The 18,279-nt window shown below is 43.6% G+C and overlaps 1 protein-coding gene across 2 annotated transcripts in view; it reads left to right on the top strand.

The window, feature by feature from the left end:
- The window catches only part of NEK10 (NIMA related kinase 10), a 116,664-nt gene that overhangs the window by 46,869 nt on the left and 51,516 nt on the right, over positions 1-18,279 (top strand). For both annotated transcript variants that reach the window (XM_055557627.1, XM_055557628.1), the window contains exons 4-5: positions 5,901-6,031; positions 7,675-7,773. In XM_055557627.1, the coding sequence (XP_055413602.1) occupies positions 5,901-6,031; positions 7,675-7,773 (230 nt within the window). The remainder of the gene's footprint in view (positions 1-5,900; positions 6,032-7,674; positions 7,774-18,279) is intronic.

Raw genomic sequence — 18,279 nt, 5'->3', positions numbered from 1 at the left:
TGCTCTGTGGATCTCTGTGCCCCTTCTCACTTCCTTGTTAACGCCTGGAAGCTTCATTAAACTGAACTTAAGAGTTTCCCCCCTTTAACCAATTTTAGAATTTGCAATCTGTTGTCTGACAAGTTCACATGGCATATCTTTTTGTAAAATATTTCACACATTCAAAAATGCATGTCTGTAATGCTTTAATTATTCAGAAAGTGGATAGTTCTAAGAAAAAATAAAAATAACTGCTCATTTATATAAATGTCTTGAGAATCACAAAATTCATCTTAATTCTGTTTATAAAAATTTCATGCATTTCTAATTTTGAAATAGTACACCTGAACACCCTATTCTCCTTTCTGTAAAATAATGAGGAGCCATTTATAACAGCAGAAAGATATTGGAGAGCGTAGGTAAATCAACAATTTGTTTATGTCTTGATTGCTCCAGAAAGAATGTAAGGTGGCTTATGAAGGTATGTAAAGTACTCAGATTATCATAAAAGATAAACAAAGTTTGGGGGCAAGGTGCGGTCAGAGTCCAGATGAAGTGCCTGTGAAAATACACAAGTTGGCCACACGTTAGGTGCTGAGATTTTTAGCAGTCAGTTTGAAAGAGGAAGTTTGGGGATTAATGCCCACTCACCTGAATTTCTGTTCTAACAAGTCCTGGCCTGTCTTTGCAAATGAGTCATGATGGCCAATTAAGCGGTTGCAGAGGGAAGTGTACTTTGTGGTTTGGGCAGAGAACTGCAGGAACTGGATGTCCTTCATTCGGATCTCTAATAAGCCAAACCCTCACTCACTGTTGCGTCTGTTCCCGTGTTCCACTTGCCGCTTTCGTTCTGTTTGCTCTGTGTGTCTCTGCGTTTCTTGTTTCATCGCCTTACTCTTCTGAGGACAGTTCTGCCTCTCACAAGTGGAGACAGACACTCTGAGGCGGAGAGGCCCCTTGGCTGTGAGCAGGGTAAGAATAATCATAATCCAGTAAAACCAAATACTTCAAAAGAGAATTGCCCCATGTTTGTTGAAGCAAAGTAAAATCACAATGTTGGCTAGAAGTTTCAGCAGAGATATGCATAAATCTCAAAGTAATTTGACTTGAGCTGGAATTCAGTATTTTTATTTTTTTTTACATTTAAAGCTATAGGGAGCTGAGAAATTGGCTTCAAATGAGGGGAAAAAGATGAAAGAAAGAAAGAAAAGTGAATCATTTTAGGCCCATCTGTTGTTGTTGTTTTAGTCACTAAGTCATGTCCGACTCTTTGCACCCCCGTAGTGGACTTTGCCACCCCGTGGTGGACTGTAGTCCACCAGGCTCCTCTGTCCTTGGAATTTCCCAGGCAAGAATAGCCAAGTGGGTTGCCATTTCCTACTCTGGGGGATCTTCCCAACCCAGGGATCAAACCCATGTTTCCAATTGCCTTGAAATAAAAGAAGTCTTGATAGATTCTGTGGAAAGAGAAAGTCCAAGGTGCTGTTGCTGTGCTCTGAGACAACAGGCCTAGGAAAGCAGTCATGGCCCTGGCTGGTCTAGACGTTCATCCTGGAGGAGTGGTGCATGTGGCGGCTGAGGGGCTCCTGGGGAGGAAGAGCATCAAAGGGAAGGGGATGGCTCTTGGGAAATGGGCTGGCCATTCTGCTGTAGAATTGATAGGAAAGACAGTCTGGGCGAAGTGAGTAAAATAATCAGCTATCCGAGGGGAAGAAAATAACATGCACTTAAGCAAAATGGTGACCAGACGTTTCTATTGGAAGTAGAAATAGATAAGGCTGTAAGAAGCTGTGCAGTGTCTGAAGGCCTATCTACACATTTTGTGTCTATCACAACAACAGAGAAGGTTGAAATTTCCAAGCGGAAATGACATGATCACATTTTTAGAAAGGTCTTTTGCTTTACTCTTGGGTCTCTTTTCTTCTACTCATGCTGTTCAAGCTGCACAGGCTCCTGCCACTTTCTGGATCATTGTGGTTTTTCTCTGGCCTCCAGCCTGTGTAATAATCTGCCTGGAATCCTGTTCCATGACCCACCCTATCTCTCCTTTACTTTCTACCACAACAAACCTTTGTTCACTCATTTTGCTGCACGTTTTAGTGCCCCTGCCCCCACTGGACTATAAACTTTTTGAGGAGGGAGAGGCCAGGACCGTCCTGCTCACTGTGCACCTGCTGTGTCTGCAAGTGGTGTATCTGCAACACAAGTGCTAAGTGAATGGACTTGTCCGGAGATGAATAAATTGAGCAAAGAGACTGGATGAAGTGAGTGTTCACTCCACAAGTTCCCATGAAAATATCTACTGGGTGTCATGACCTGCAGAAGGTGCTTAGAACACAAAGACAGATGGAGATGATGCTGTCCTCAGGGTGGCCAAACTCAGGGGCAAAGGTTAATGTTCTGTCCAGACATCATGTGAGGTTGTGATGAGTGCTGTAAGAGAGGCTGGCCAGTAATGCCCCAAGGGAGGCAGTGACCGGCTCCACCAGGGAGGCTGGGGCAGGTGCTCTCCGGGAGGCTGTGTGTGCTGAGCCTGAACGGTGGTCAGCAATGCAGCTGCAGCATGTGCCCGGGTGGGAGTGGTCGCCTGCTGCTCTGCTTTCTGGGATGAGTGACCTGTTTAATGCACCTACAACTTGGGGAGTTGTTTTTGTTCACCCTATATTTTTGGTTTGTTTATTTTATGTGGGGTGTGTGTGTGCTTAGTCACTCAATCGTGTCTGACTCTTTGCAACCCCATGGACTGTAGCCTGCCAGACTCTTCTGTCCATGGAATTTTCCAGGCAAGAATACTGGAGTGGGTTACCATTTCCCACTCTAGGGGATCTTCCCAACCAAGGGATCAAACCTGCATCTCTTGTCTCCTGCATTAGCAGGCAGATTCTTTATCACTGTGCCACCTAGGTAGGTAGGTTTAGTCGCTCAGTCGTGTCTGACTCTTGTGACCTCATGGACTGTAGCCTACCAAGTTCCTCTCTCCATGGGATTTCCCAGGCAAGAATACTGGTGTGGGCTGTCATTTCCTTCTCCAGGGGACTGTGCCACCTGGGAAGCCCTATTTTATGTGGACTTATTGTCAAATCAAATCAAATATTGTAAAAGGAGATGATGTTGGGCTGAAAGCCAGGGAAAGAACACAGGGGGACAGATTTCCCTCTCAACATGAAGGAAATCTTGGGCAAGGGTAGGACTCTGAAAAGCAAATGGGCTGACTCAAAACAGTGTTTCTCATCATTGACAATACACCAGTAGATGCTGGAGGACTGAGTGTTGGAGAGGGAGAGAGATTGCCTGGATCTGAATCTCAGTTCTGCCCCTGTGAGCTCTGGGCCCTAAGTCAGTCAGCTCTCTGTGACCCAGTCTTCTCATCATAAAATGGTATTTACCTCATAGGGTCATTATAAGGATTAAATGGGTTTCAACCTGCAAAACACTTAGAATAGTGCCTGTTCATGTGGTAATTACCACCTCGATGTTATCTGTGGTAGTGGTAATGGTAATGATGATCGTGATGGTGAAGGTGGTGGGGATGGTGGTGGCGGCGACGGTTGTGATGATGATGATGGTGACCATGATGATTAGTGGCTGAATCTTATGTCTTTTGAGGAAGTTTTAAAATCTGAGAGCCAAAAGTCCTTCATTGCAGGAAGGGACACACATTGAAATTATCTCTATGAATTTGTGTTATGCTAAATTTATGATGCTGGAAATGCAGATTCTGGGTTGCCCAAAATAACCTGTCAGATTGTAGTACATCTTAACAGAATGAATGGCTTAACATGACAGAAGTCTGTAAGTGGCCCTGCCACTTACAGACCTGAGTGTAGCTGAGTGTGGCTGCCCTGAGTGTGGCCGCTCCAGGTTGTGGACCTATTTATGTGGTAGATAGAAGATTCGCAGAGAGCCTAAGGAATTGGGAACCCAAGAGAAAAGGCTCTAAGCTTTGAACTGGGTTTCAGACTTATACTTTTATTTGAATAAGGCTGTTTGCTTCAAGATTCTCTTAAGTTCCTGGTCTTTGCAAGCTATAGATGTCAAGTCCATCTCAACCACTGCGTGTCCACGGGTGGATTCCCAGCATCTGCTCTGCTGCCAAAGGGAAAGGCTACAAGCTGCCTCCGCTTCCCACCCGCCCTCTCTCTGAAGTACACTGGGCTGTCCTCTCTGTGCTGGCTCTTGCAGCAGTGTTCTGGTGGTTGGGCTGATGGCAAGGGGTTTTGAGAGCTCTTGGATCTGGAAAGCCTACTTCTTGTCTGCTGTGTCATTCCATGTTCTGAATAACACAGGACAGTCTGCTCATCGTTGTGACCTCATGCCTAGCATCATTTGGGTTATCACATCTCATCATCTAATTTGGAAGGACAAATCTCATTTATTTAGCAAATGCATCTGTGCAATGGGAACAATTTTGAGGATTAAAAGAGTATAAACCACTGAGAACTATGCCTGGCAAATAGCAAATGCTTTATAAATCCTAAGTCATTTAGTTTTCATGGTAACTCTGAGCTGCATACAATTATTATCTCCATTGTGATGATGTAGAAACCAGTGCACAGTGAGACTCAGTAACTTTCAAGATCACGCAGCTATCTAAGAGTAGTTTTCAAGCGGGATCTGGTCTGGAGTTCATTCTCTTAACCACTAAGCGTTGTACCTCAAGGGGCTGTGGCCTGTTGTCTTGTTGGGGTTGTGGATTGGTTGGCTAACTCAACTGAGTTAGACATGTGGTTTTACAGAATATAAGATTTATTATTAATCTTTTGAGAATTCAGCTATGGCTGGCATATGATGAAGAAGGGTTTGGGGAATTTTGCTAGCCATTAAACAATGACCCTATTCGAATGTATTTCTGTTAGCTGACTGCCTTACGGGCAGTCGGGCATGTTCTTGTTAGATGAAGAAATGGCTTTATGCAGGTTTCTATCAAATGTTTTGATGAAATAAGGTAATAAGCACAGCATATTGTAGCATTATTTGATGATTGTATGGAACAGAATGATTATGGAAAATAAAAGTTTGTTTTATTATATTATGCTTTTCTTACCTCATCTGTAGTAACTTAGCTAATTGTAAAACATTCCTTATTTGTGCTTTGGAAAAAATAGAGTATTTGTATCTTGCTCAATTTTATTGTGGTACAAGAAGTAGTCCTCAGGGTTATCCCAATTACAGGTAAGAGAGGCAACTTGAATACTGATAATATCACAATTTACTATATAAATAATTACTGTTAAAATTATAAATAGGGGCATAGTCAAATTGTTTTAATGTAAGCAAATTTTTCCTTTCCTTATGGTTAATTCTGTAATATATTTTCATGACTTTTATAAACATGATTGAGGAATCAGGATGTTCAGACTGATTAAAAGGGATAGAATCTCTTTGCCTTCATAGCTCTTCAATATGCATGATTGGTAAATATGAAGGATGAGTGAAGATGACTCATTCTCAGTCATCTAGACCAGAGTTCCTAGCTGGATCTGCCAACTCTCTGCTCTGACTGCACACTGGAATCACCCAAGAAGCTGCAAAAGCCCCCAGTACCCAGGCCTCCCCGGGTCTGGGTCCCCAGCACAGTGGGAACTGCTGGGGATACAACACTGAACAGCATGGGCAAGCTTCTGCTGTGTTGAGCTGACAGTGTAATCAAGGGAGACTGAAAACGTGTAAAAACTGTAAGCTATGATAGGTGGTGTCACAAGCTAAGAAGAAACAGCAGCATAAGGTGGAGAGAGTAGATGAGCAGAGAGAAGCCGAGGGTGTCTAAGTCTTGGGAAATCCAGACATCTGACACAGTTCTCATGGTAATTGTTGGCTTGGGGCACACCCGTTTCCTTCACCCACCCCTCTGTTTTTGTATGACTGTCTTTATCCTGAGCTGAATTGTCCTCCTCAAATCCTCTGTGCTTCTCTTTCTATAGCTTCCAGCCATTAACTTCGATAGCACCCAGAACAGCATGATGAAGTCTGAGCCTGCTGTCAGGGCAGGTGGGCACAGAGCTCGAGGTCGGTGGCATGAGTCCACAGAAGCTGTTGAACTCGAAAATTTTAGGTAAGAAATCCAGCATGTTCCTTGCCTTCAGCAGCCTGGGTTGCTAATTAGCCCAAATTATTTAAATTTGTCACAGGGCTAAAATGGAAAGTCCATTTTAAAATTTACCACGGGGAGTCTGAACTTAATAATTGTAGTTAGCACTTAGCCCACTCCCGGAAGTGCTGTGTGAGCAACAGACTGTCTGGCTGCAGATGGAAGTGACCTGGGAGCTTTGGGACACCCGGCTGACATACATTTGGCGTTTGCTCCATCAGGTTGACCTGGCGAGGCTGATAGTGAGCTTTGTCTTTAGCTTTTGGTGGGTGCATATCTCGCCTGCTGTGAGGAGGCATGAAAGCCCTCGCTGTGAGAAATCATGATGGCTGAGGACGTGGTTGTCAAAGTGCTCAGGCTTTCAGTTGAAGTATTGCTCACCTTTCACATTGAAAGTGCCAGCCCACGGTTCGCTCTCCTGTTGCCATGGAGACCTCTTAGCAGCTGTATGCTGTCCTAGGCCACCCCTGTTCAGGGAGCTGGTTCTCTCCAGCTCTCCCTGTGGTAAGGTCATTTGACACTAAGTACCATGTAAATAATGAATGACATGAAATACCAGTATAAATATTCTAGAATGATCATTTAGTTTTTTGGCCTAAGTCTTGTTTCCCTGTTATTTTCTGACAGTGAATTTAATAGTCCACAAACATCACATGATGTTACATGAGTTAATATTTTTAAAATACATGTTTAGTGAGAAATGCAGACGTCTTTAAAAAATTGATACATATTCAGTCTGCCCATTCTGTGTACTAAGAACTATGACAGCCCCCCTCTACTATGAACTAGATTAGGGGGCACAGTCAGTCCCATGACCTGGAGCAGTACAAATGGCAATAATAAGGCTACAAAACCTGCCTCTGAGGTGGTGTATTTATGGAACTCCAGTGTATTTAGCCTGGTTCTAAAAATTGGTCTATTTGAATGTACATGAAATATCATATTATATATTCCATAGCAATGTGATCCTTTTAAAGAGTATGGCTTTGGGATATTTTTAACCTATCTTTTGGCTGTAATATCAGGAGAGAAAAAACTGAAGTTAGACTATCTCCCTGCTTTGTTGTATTCACACCCCCCACCTCGCCCCCCGCCACACACACACAATCCACAACCACAAAAGCTCTCACAGTTGAAGGGCTGTTGACCACAAGGAGATCTGCATGGTGTCCAGTGGTGTTAACAGTTCTAGTGGCCACAGCCGTGGGGACTGAGGTGAAGGGAGGGGCCTCGTCTGCCTGTTGCACACTGTCTAGATCACATACTCTGGTGCTCTTTCTCCCCACGTGGCCTTTTCTTCCCTCTCACAAATTTTAACTATTAAGTGTTTATAGGGAATAATATAATGTAATAAAATGAAATATATATGCTTGACTCTAATCTTTATTATTAATTCTATAATTTAATTTCCACTTCCTATTTCAACAGCTGATACTTGCTTTGGCAATACACTGCAAAGCTGATACTTGCTTTGGCAATATTCTTGAAGGAGTTCAAGAATCCTTCAACATTTGCATGCATATAGGTGATCTTCCTCTGCACTGGTAATTTTGAGGCGGTCTAAATAATTTTTATTACAAAATGCTTTTCTGTTTGTTTCGTCTTAGTATAAACTACAAGAATGAGAGAAATTTCAGCAAACATCCCCAGCATAAACTATTTCAGGAGATATTTACAGCCTTGGTGAAAAATAGACTCATATGCAGGTAAGACTGTCCCAGAACGAAAAAGACATTTACCCAAGAATGGCATGTATTATATATCTTGTTTCTAGCATCCGGTTTGAAGCAGTTTATGAATGTAACATGCTCAAAGGATAAAACAGAGCAAAAACCATTTCAAAGGAGGTGAATGAATCATTATTGCAGATGATCTCATTAAAATTCCTCTGGTTAGGCCTGAATTTAGCTGAATTTTATGATAGACAAGGCAGAATGGGAACACACCCAAGTCACGCTGTTTTCCTTGTCTTGAGTTTGGATATTCAGGAGGCGTTTATCACAGAGACATCTGGTAACACCATGGCCAGCATCCTCAAAGTCCGGATTTGCAGTCAATCCAAGCACTGATTAACTGGGCTGCTGCAGCCTGGACCTCAGGGTCCATGGGGTGAGATAACCAGTTACAGCCTGGGGACGATATTTCTTTTCAGGACCAAGTCAATTGTTCTTTCTCTGCTCTCCTTTGTCTTAACACTGGTGCACTGTGGGCTGCAGGGAAGGGCTAGCCGGCCGGCCGTCCAGATTCCCTCCTGAAAATACCAGGGCTTTTCATTGAGCCATCGCCTGGTGCCGGATTGCAGTCAGGAGTGACCTTCTCTTGGTCCTGGGCCACTTGCAGCGGGAGCTGTGCTGCTGTCAGGCTGGAAGGAGGCTCCCAGCACCCTTTGTGGTTGGACTGGCCTTCTACTCTTCCTGAGAGGCCCAGACTTTCTCCCCACAAGCACTAGCGAAAAGCCCAGGAAGAACCTTGAATCTTCCCATCACTCTGGAGCTTGACTGAGATATCTGAATTCTGTCCCAGTGAGATGGGAAAGATTGCTCTTATTCTGGAAAATAGGAAGATTACTGAAAATTTAATGACCAACTGAAATAAGACTGACTTGGTCCAGTGCAGTAGAACAGCATCCCTAAACAGAGTGTAAGTGCTAGTCTGAGGATCTGATCTTTTGGAGGGGTTATTTAGTATTGCAAACTTAAGTATTGACAGTGACTGCCAAATAAATTGGTTTAATTTAAAACAATCTAGGGTTGGGATTTCATGTGTCATGGCTTCGTATGTGGTTTAAGCAGAAGATCAGTAGACTGGCTCAGATGACACAAGACGCCTAGAATCTTTACCAAGGTTATGTAATTGGGTTACAGTCAGTTTGTTTTTTTTCAACAAAAGATTGTTGAAAGATTAATGACCACGGCAGAGGACCTGAGGTTGTCCTGGACTGTTTGCTCTTGTGCTTGAACAGAGTAAGAGCAATGTCAGTAGCACAGCAATTATGCCTGAAATGGTATTATTGGAAAATTGAAGTTCTTTAATTTGTTTTGAAGATGGTGATCATAGACTCCTCAGGGGATGTCCAATAGGTCATTTGTTGGGTTGGTACTTTGGGGAAGGCAGAAGTTTTCCTGTATTGAGTGTAGAGATCTTACTATCTCTCTGCCCTGCAGACACCAGGTACACAAATCATCAGAGAAGATAGGCAGGTGAGGGCTGGCCTCCAGCAGCTGAAAGAGATCTTAACAGTTCTGAGGTCAAGAGATCTCTTGTGAGGACATTTTCAAATTCTTAGTGATTATTGAGGCATCTTACACTGGATGGAGTTATTGACTTGCAACACAATCAGTTCCTGGAAATCTTTAAACCTGGGAGAGATGATTATAGATATCTTTGCTCTCATGGGAGGAGAAGGAATTTAGGAATGTTGAACATCAAGAGCATCCTTTCATGTCATCCTCTTACTGCTGACAGATTGTTACATCCAGTTCTATTCTAAAAGCAGGGTTGGGTAAAAGATGGATTAAGTATAAAGGTCTTCCATTGTTTCTTACCCCATATAACCTCGTTTGGCCAGAACTACCTGTTTTTTCTTTTCCCTCTAACTTTAGTCTAGTAGAAATACATCTCAGGACCTTTACTGGTATGGTTTCCTATCCCTTTTTTTGCAAACATCAGATGTGATGTTGACTGAAAGGCTTGGATTCAGTTCAAGAAACAAATTACTGAGCCTCACCATGGACACACGGTCTCTTTCTTCCTAGGGACTCACTCCAGTCAGCTAGTTACCCACATCTCAGTACAAAGAAACTGTGACAAAAAGTAAAGTATATTACGACAAACATAGGGTGGATGAAATTGCAGGGGTGTGGACTTTGGCTTTTGGTCCAACTCTGGTTATATATAAGATTGGGCATGTTTCAGAAGCTATGCTGCTCAAGTTCACCCAGAGAATACGGCTGACTGGGAATTTAGTCTCACCTACTTATACCCAGTTGACATTCTTCTTGTTTGCTCCTCTTCCATTTCATTTTCCCCAACAACATTCACCTCTAAACCACACTTCTGGATACCCTGTTTCCTGGGTTGTTTTCCTAAGATTGACTTGTAATTTCCCCTTTGTTCTCAGAAATAACATTGCCAAGCAGCATCTGAAATGAGACAAGAGTTGTTACTCCAGAATCAGATGAGGCAACCACCTCACAGTAGACCCCAAAGGGCAAGCGAAAATGTCTCTGAACCTGAGGCCACTCTGGGTTGTACATGGCAATAAATCTTGATGTGTGGCAGGGGATGTAAATGAATTTTCATCTTCCCACTTTTCCTTCTACCCTGAGATCATTTGTCCTTAGTAGAGTCTGCTGTTTGAAAATTCATCCACCTCTTTTTCATCTTATTTGCCTGTGCAAGAAAGCACGGAGTTACGAGATTGTGTAGGGAAGTAGAAACTGTTACAACACGGGCACATTTAAACCAGAAAGAGATGATTATAGATGTCTTTGCTCTCATGGGAGGAGAAGGAATTTAGGAATGTTGAACATCAAGAGTATCCTTTCGTGTCATCCTCTCACTGCTGACAGATTGTTACATCCAGTTCTAGTCTAAGTAGTGTTGGGCAAAAGATGGATTAACTGTTAATCCATGGATGGATTAAAAGTTAACTGACTGCTTATAAAGTCAGCCTCTACTCCAGGATCTTTTCTGTGTGACTGCTCCTCTGAGGCACCTCTGTCGGTCCATTCCCTGCTGATTGCCAGAGGATGTGAATATTCTGTAACATAATACAAATAAGACATAACCTAACTTGTGAAACTGGCTGAAGATGTAGAATTTCATGCAGTTATTGCAAGTGATGGTGCTGAACTGGTAGGACCTGATCAGTGAGGCCCTGGCAGAATCAGACCACCTGATGATTGTAGAAGAGAGTATTAACAAGGAAGGTGACAGACTGAAATTCAGAAAAGGATGTTTTGAATAGCAAAGATTAGGAGAAGCCATTAGGAGACGTGGATGGATCTTTCTAATATATCTGCAAAAATGAACCTGTTTTATGCTTCAGAAATAAAAAGTAAATTCAAGGAAATTGGATCATGTTATATGACTTTGTCAGAAAATATATGCCAAAAAATGTCAGCGGAACCCATTCTTGCTTTGTTATAGTTATCAGGTCAGAGTTGCATTATATGTTAAATTTTGTTAAATGTAGAATAAAATATATCTAAGTTTCATGATTTATTTGTTAAACTATTGGGTTGGTCAAAAACTTCTTTCAAGTTTTTGATAAGATCTTACAGAAAAACCTGAACAAACTTTTTTAGTCACCTCAATAATATTTTAATTACACTGTGTCCCCTTCTCTGTAATATGAAAATTGGGGTTATTTTAAAGTAGGTTCTCGGGAATTCCCTTGTTGCCTAGTGGTTAGGATCCTGGGCTTTCACTACTGTGGCCCAGGTTCAAGCCATGGTCAGGGAACTGAACTGAGATCTCACAATCGACATGTCACAGTCAAAAAAAAAAAAAAAGCATAAATAAATAAAGTGGGTTCTCTTTTAGGTATGATTATCCTAGTAACTCAGAGAAGGCAATGGCACCCCACTCCAGTACTCTTGCCTGGAAAATCCCATGGACGGAGGGGCCTGGTAGGCTGCAGTCCATGGGATTGCTAGGAGTTGGACACGACTGAGCAAATTCACTTTCACTTTTCACTTTCATGCATTGGAGAAGGAAATGGCAACCCACTCCAGTGTTCTTGCCTGGAGAATCCCAGGGACTGGTGGGCTGCCGTCTATGGGGTCGCACAGAGTTGGACATGACTGAAGTGACTTAGCAGTAGCAGCAGCATCCTAGTAATTGCCAGGATATCTCCTCTTCTCCCACCTGTAACTTTTTTTTCCCACCTGTAACTTTTATAGAAGTGAGTGTGTTCCAGGTTCTTTAAGTTCAGTTAAAAGAGAACCACCTGATCTAACTAAGCATGCCTTTTTTTTTTGTCCATAAGTGCAGTTACTTTTCTGATAAGAACAAGTTGGCATCCTTATTTTACATCACATTTCCTGAAATACATGCTACAAATTTGAAGTATTTTGGAAATGCATCTAGGAAGTATGGATTGGGAAGCTGTTTGCACTCTCTACAAGAACTGCTCAAGAGCTCAAGGACTGCTTGAATTAGGGAAATATATCTGGTCCAAACCATCACAATCCAATTAAAAATGCTGAAAGTGTTCTGTGACCTTCCCAGGAACCTCTAGCCCAGGAGACCTACGGAGTTACTTGTTTGCCGCTTACCCGTCTGTTGTCCACATCCACACTAGAGTCAAGGCCACAAGTCAAGTGCATCTTCTTTGGAGCTTTGCCTAATCTTCAGCCTCAGCTCTCTAGAGCTATTACGGGGACCAAGAAACGGGGTTGGAAGAAACAGCAGTCTCATCAGAGTCTTGATTAAGTTCTTAAAATAGACCAAGGTGATGGAGAGATGCTTTTTCTTTTTAAAAAGAATATTTTTGGCGTTATGGCATGTGGGATCTTATTTTCCTGACCAGGGATCAAACCCACACCCCCTGCACCACAAGTTCAAGTCAACCACTGAGCTACCAGGAAAGTTCTGAGAGTGGCTTTTTCTGTGATTTTATCTCAGCAGGTAGTAGAGAGGCCAGTAGGAGCCTCTGAAGACATCTTTCTCCCCCAGGAAAAGAGAACCCTGGTCACTTTGGTAAAGTGTGCAGAGAGCTCAGACCTCTCTAGAGAGGTCTTCATGCCAGTCCCAGAAATTGGACAGAGAGAAAGGCTCATTAAGGTCCCCAACATGTTAGGTTTGGGTCTTTAGATACCTAAAAAAAAAAAAATCTCCTGGTAGTCCAGGTAAAACTCCAGTTTCTTTCTGGTTCACAGTTTCCTCTGAGGTCTTCTTCCTCCTTTGCCTTGTCTCTTGCTCCTGCCCAGCACATCCTTTGGGCTCACCAAGGTGAGACTGAACCCTTTATTGTTGGAAAGTTATTCTCTCTCTCTCTCGCCTCTGAGCCTCAGCCCCTGCTCATCTTTGTCTGAAGCCTGCCACCCCCACCTCTTTGCCTTTCTGGCTCTTCTGGCTCAAAGGACCCTGCTCCCATGCTCCTCCTGCTACGTGCCGAGCTGAGGTCTTCCGGAACAGAGCTTGGGTCTTTTATTGCCAACTCAAGCCATTGACGCTGGTTTTATTGGAGAGTGTGCAGACTGAGAGTCTTCATGAAGTGGAATTTCTTTGCATTAAATTTTTTTGATTACTATAAAAATTTGAAAAACAGAGAAAGCTATAAAAAATGAAAATTTACCCTTTATACCACCCTAGAAGTTGCTACATTAACTCTTTTCTTACACTATGTGTTTATTTATGTGGCTGTGTCGGGTCTTGGTTGCAGCACTCAGGATCCTTGACCTCACTGCAGCTTATGGGAGCTTTAGCTGAGGCATGTGGGATACCTCCCTGACCAGCTCCCGGCATTGGGAGCCCAGAGTCTTAGTCACTGGACCACCAGGAAGTCCCAGAAAAAGCTACGTTAATTCATATTATATTTCCTTGTAATCTTGTAAAAACACTATATGCTTGTTTATTCCATTTATGTTGTTCAGTCACTAAGTCATGTCTGACTGTGACCCCCATGGACTCCAGCATACTAGGCTTCCCTGTCCTTCACCATCTCCTGGAGTTTGCTTAAACTCATGTCCATTGAGTCAGTGATGCCATCCAACATCTCATCCTCTGCCACACCCTTCTCCTCCTGCCATCAATCTTTCCCAGCATCAAGGTCTTATCTAGTGAGTTGGCTCTTGACATCAGGTGGCCAAAGTATTGGAGCTTTATCTTCAGCATGATGATTAATGATTCCTAACCTGGAGCAAATATGTAGTTCTTACATGTTATTGTTGTTCAGTCGCTAAGTTGTGTCCAACTCTGTGACCCCATGGACTACAGCATACCAGTCTTCCCTGTCCGTCACTATTTCCTGGAGTTTGCTCAAATTCATGTCCATTGAGTTACTGATACTATCTAACCATTTCATCCTCTGCTGCCTTTTTCTCCTTTTGTCTTCAATCTTCCCAGCATCAGGGTCTTTTTCAATGAGTCAGATCTTCGCATCAGGTAGCCAAAGTATTGGAGCTTCAGCAGCAGTTATTCCAATGAATATTCAGGGTTAATTTCCTTTAGGATTGACTGGTTGGATCTCCCTGAAGTCCAAGGGGCTCTCAAGAATCTTCTGCAGCACCACAATTCAAAAACATCATTTCTTCAGCACTCAGCCTTATTTATGGTCCAACTCTCACATCTGTACATGACTACTGGAAAAAACCATAGCTTTGACTATATGGGCCTTTGTCACCAAAGTGATGTCTCTTTTTAATACACTGTCTAGGTTTGTCATAGCTTTTCTTCCAAGGAGCAAGCATCTTTTAATTTCATGGTTTCAGTCACCATCTGCAATGCTTTTGGAGCCCAAGAAAATAAAATCTGTCACTGCTTCCACTTTCCTCACAAATAGAATTTGCCATGAAGTGATGGGACCAGATGCCATGATCTTAGTCTTTTTGAACATTGAGTTTGAAGAAACCAGCTTTTTCACTCTCCTCTTTCACCTTCATCAAGAAGCTCTTCAGTTTCTCTTTGCTTTCTGCCACTAGAATTTCATGTTAATTTCTCCTAAAATGTTATTTAGTTTACCCCAAGCTTAAGTTGTTTATATATGCACACTATATGTATGTACACATGCGCGCGTGCACACACACACACACACAATCATCTAGTTCTCTATTTTTTTTTTTTTTTTACTGTTTACTACTGCTTCCTAGGAAACTCATTTACTCAGATGGCTAGCAGCCAGAAAATTAAAATCATCCCAACTTTTCAGGAGAGGACCACGTCTTGTTTGTCCACACATAAGCACCAGAGCCAGTTTTAAACCTGACCAAATCAATAATTGACAGCTTCCCATCAGTGCATGAGCTTCTGAGAACCAGGGAATAAGCTAAAGCACATTCTGGATCCCCCTTTACATGGCCAAAATCAATCCGTCCCGAGGACACCCCCCACTTAGGAAAGTCACCCGTTCCTGACGTTCTCTGTCAGCTTTTCTCTAAGAGATGGAAACCTCGCTCCTGCTATAGTCTTTTCCTTCACATGTTGATTGGTGGACTTCTTTGGGCATCTCAGCATCACCATGCCTAAAATAGGACTCCTGATTTCTCTTATTCACCTTGCCTTCCTCTCAACTCTAGTCTCTCCCACGTGTTGACCTGTCCTAGCTGCACAGTCTCTTGCACTGACCATGCTCCTGGCTCTGACCGTGACTCCCTGTAGTGTTCCTAACAGCACGTCCCGAAGGATCTATTCAGAATCTCTGTCACATGATGTGAGTCCTGTGCTTAAAGGCTGCCTGTGACTTTCTGGAGTAAAAAGTCCAAAATCCCTGTTCCTATTCTACAAAGATCTGCAGAACTGGCTCTTGCCGTCTCTATAACATCAGCTCCCATGACTCTGTCTTTACTCTTCTTGCTCCAGCCCTCAAGGGTTTCCCTGCACAAACCAGTGCATACACACTTCAGTCTTTGGTTGTTCAGACCTTGACTCATTCCTGAGTTCACTCAGATGCTACTCATGTCTGAAAACGTTTCTCTGACTCTCCTAAACGCACATTCCCAGGACTCCCTAAACCTTTAGCGTTGTTGTTTTTCCCTGGTCACCACCTGATGTGCAGTTTTGTTTGTGTGTGGGTTATTGGTCTTCTTTCTCTTGATGGTAACCTCTATGAACACCAGGGCATAGTTGTGGCAGGCTGCAGTCCTGGGCGTGTGACAGTGTCTGGATCCTGGTAGGTGATGAGAGTAACTATCTGAAAGCATTCAATCTCTGAGACTTTCACCAGTCATGCAGAACAAACAGCTAGGACAGTCGTTTCTATTCAAAATCTGGCTTTCAGGACCAACATGACCTATTGCATGGACCTCTGACTGGGTGTCTCTTCTGGGCCAGATTTAGTGGATGACACAACCCATTAAGAACAGTGAGAGAAGTCAGTAAAAATTCCCCGAGTACTCACTTATAATTCATGTCTTCACATGTTTTTTTATTTAAGTTTTTACATCTCTATTTTGATGTGAATTTTACTTTTACAACTATCCAAAAGAAAAATCTGAAGAAAAAAAGAAGAATCTGCCATAGGGATTTGATGTAATATTTATTTTGAAACAGGTCTCAGTGTCTCCACAGTAAAATTTTGAGTCAAATGTGGCGGTTTTTGGTGGCATTTGTTTTGTGTGTAGATGAGAAGGGTGATCTCATAGTGGCCCCTCTGAAGATGCCGCTGCTTCTGGGTGAGAGGCGGCTGAGGTTTAACCTCTGGCGTTTGCGTCAGCCCTGGGTGGAGTTGCGCTGGCCACAGACCCTCCGTGCTCCCTGCCCACGTGGAGTTGCGCTGGCCACAGACCCTCCGTGCTCCCTGCCCACAGCGTCGTGGCTGGCGTTTACCTGCAGCTCTCAAGTCACACCCGGGTTTCTTCAGCAGAGCAGGAGGGTGAGACCCTGACCACCCTTTCTCTTTTCAAATGCTTTGTCTCTGGTGGCACCGTTTCTCCTCCTCTGTTTGCATCGATAGCAGAAAGTGGCATCTGATCCCAAAATCGAAGTGGCAGGTGGTCATGACAGAGGCGTGGGGGCTGGTCCGCTGCCATGTGAACAGTCCTGCGAGTGCAGTGGCAGAAGCTCAGTCACCGGAGAGGACACATATTTGCCTGGTCGTGCATGAATCTGCTGCCCTGCGGCTGCTATAATGGGACACGTCCTCCGGGGAAACACTGTCTTTGCTGACAGACAAGGTTCTCAGAGCTACCTCAGGAGACCCCTCGCCACTATACACACCTGCCCCAACAGGAGATGCATTGAAGAGCCCCTTTCTGTCATCCATGTCATGTAGGAGGCCCCGGGTGGAGGGGGATGTGGGAGCTCTGAGCTGGAGGTCGGGGCTCCAACTCTGTTACCTGTACACTCGGTGGCCCGGGACCAGCCCCTCCTCAGTCAAACAAAGACTTTGGAGTCTGTCATTACCATTCTCTGTAATTCTCTGCTTGCATTAGACTCGGTGTGTCTCCTAGTCCCCCACCTCCTGGCGAACAGAGCTCTATATCACCTTACAGAACATGCCATTCCCCAGGGGCAGCAGAGCTCTAGCCAACGGGCCCCGTCCTTGAGCGGGGTGAAGGGCTGGGAGCCATGGAGGGAACAACTGCTCCTCAGAGGTCAGTGCTCAGGGAGGATGCCCTGCAGGGCCCAGACACGAGGAATTCTATTTACATTGACAACAGCTGAGGACAGAATCACATAGAAATATTAACAGCTTCAGGCCACAGTCCCTAAATTGCAGAACAAAAAAATGCCATTTGTTTGGAACAGAACTTGCAATCCTGAGATTTTCTAGAATTCTTCATTTATTTACATTCCTTTAATAGGAAAACAAGGCAAAAAGCTATTCTGGAATTCTTTTTTTTTTTAGAGGTGAGAAGAACAGAAAAAAACCTTTTCATATTGATTTTAATATGAAAAAGCATTAGAAAGCTCATGGACTTCCCTCATGAAGGTTGTACGTTCTTAACAGGAAAAATTCCAAGCACACACAGATTTGTCATATGAGTCATCTCCCAGTGTATCCCATGGCTTCTCCTCTTAAATAATGAAGAGCAGCCAGCATTAAACCTCAGGAGGCTGCCAGCAGCTGTTGCCACTGGATTATTCTTCCCGTTAGATCTTTGGGGTGTAGTGTTGGCTGCAGGCTATCTTTAGCTGACCCCAGCACCTGGAAGGGAAACCAGTCACTCGCCATCCCTCTACTTATGAGATGAAAGGTTTTCTGTCTCTAATAGGAGTCTCAGAATAACCACATCCTGACAAGGGTTCCCAGAAGTGATTATTTGAAATTCAAAATGTACTTCAAATTTGCATTACTTTTCCCAATGCAGGAAGTTAGGATGAACTATAGTGCAGCTTCCACTGTGGCCTGGGATAATTCTGTCTGGCTACAGCCCTCGGAGGGGGTTGCACGTGTGTGTGCTAAGCTGCTTCAGTCTTGTCTGACCCTGTGACCCCATGGACTGTAGCCCGCCAGGCTCCTCTGTCCGTGGGATTCTCCAGGAAAGAATACTGGAGTGGGTTGCCATTTCCTCCTCCAGGGGATCTTCTCAACTCAGGGATCGAAC

Source organism: Bubalus kerabau, chromosome 20, assembly GCF_029407905.1.
Source record: "Bubalus kerabau isolate K-KA32 ecotype Philippines breed swamp buffalo chromosome 20, PCC_UOA_SB_1v2, whole genome shotgun sequence".
Classification (NCBI taxonomy): domain Eukaryota; kingdom Metazoa; phylum Chordata; class Mammalia; order Artiodactyla; family Bovidae; genus Bubalus; species Bubalus kerabau.
The sequence above is the reverse complement of the archived record's forward strand: the minus strand, read 5'-3'. Positions and strand labels throughout refer to the sequence as shown.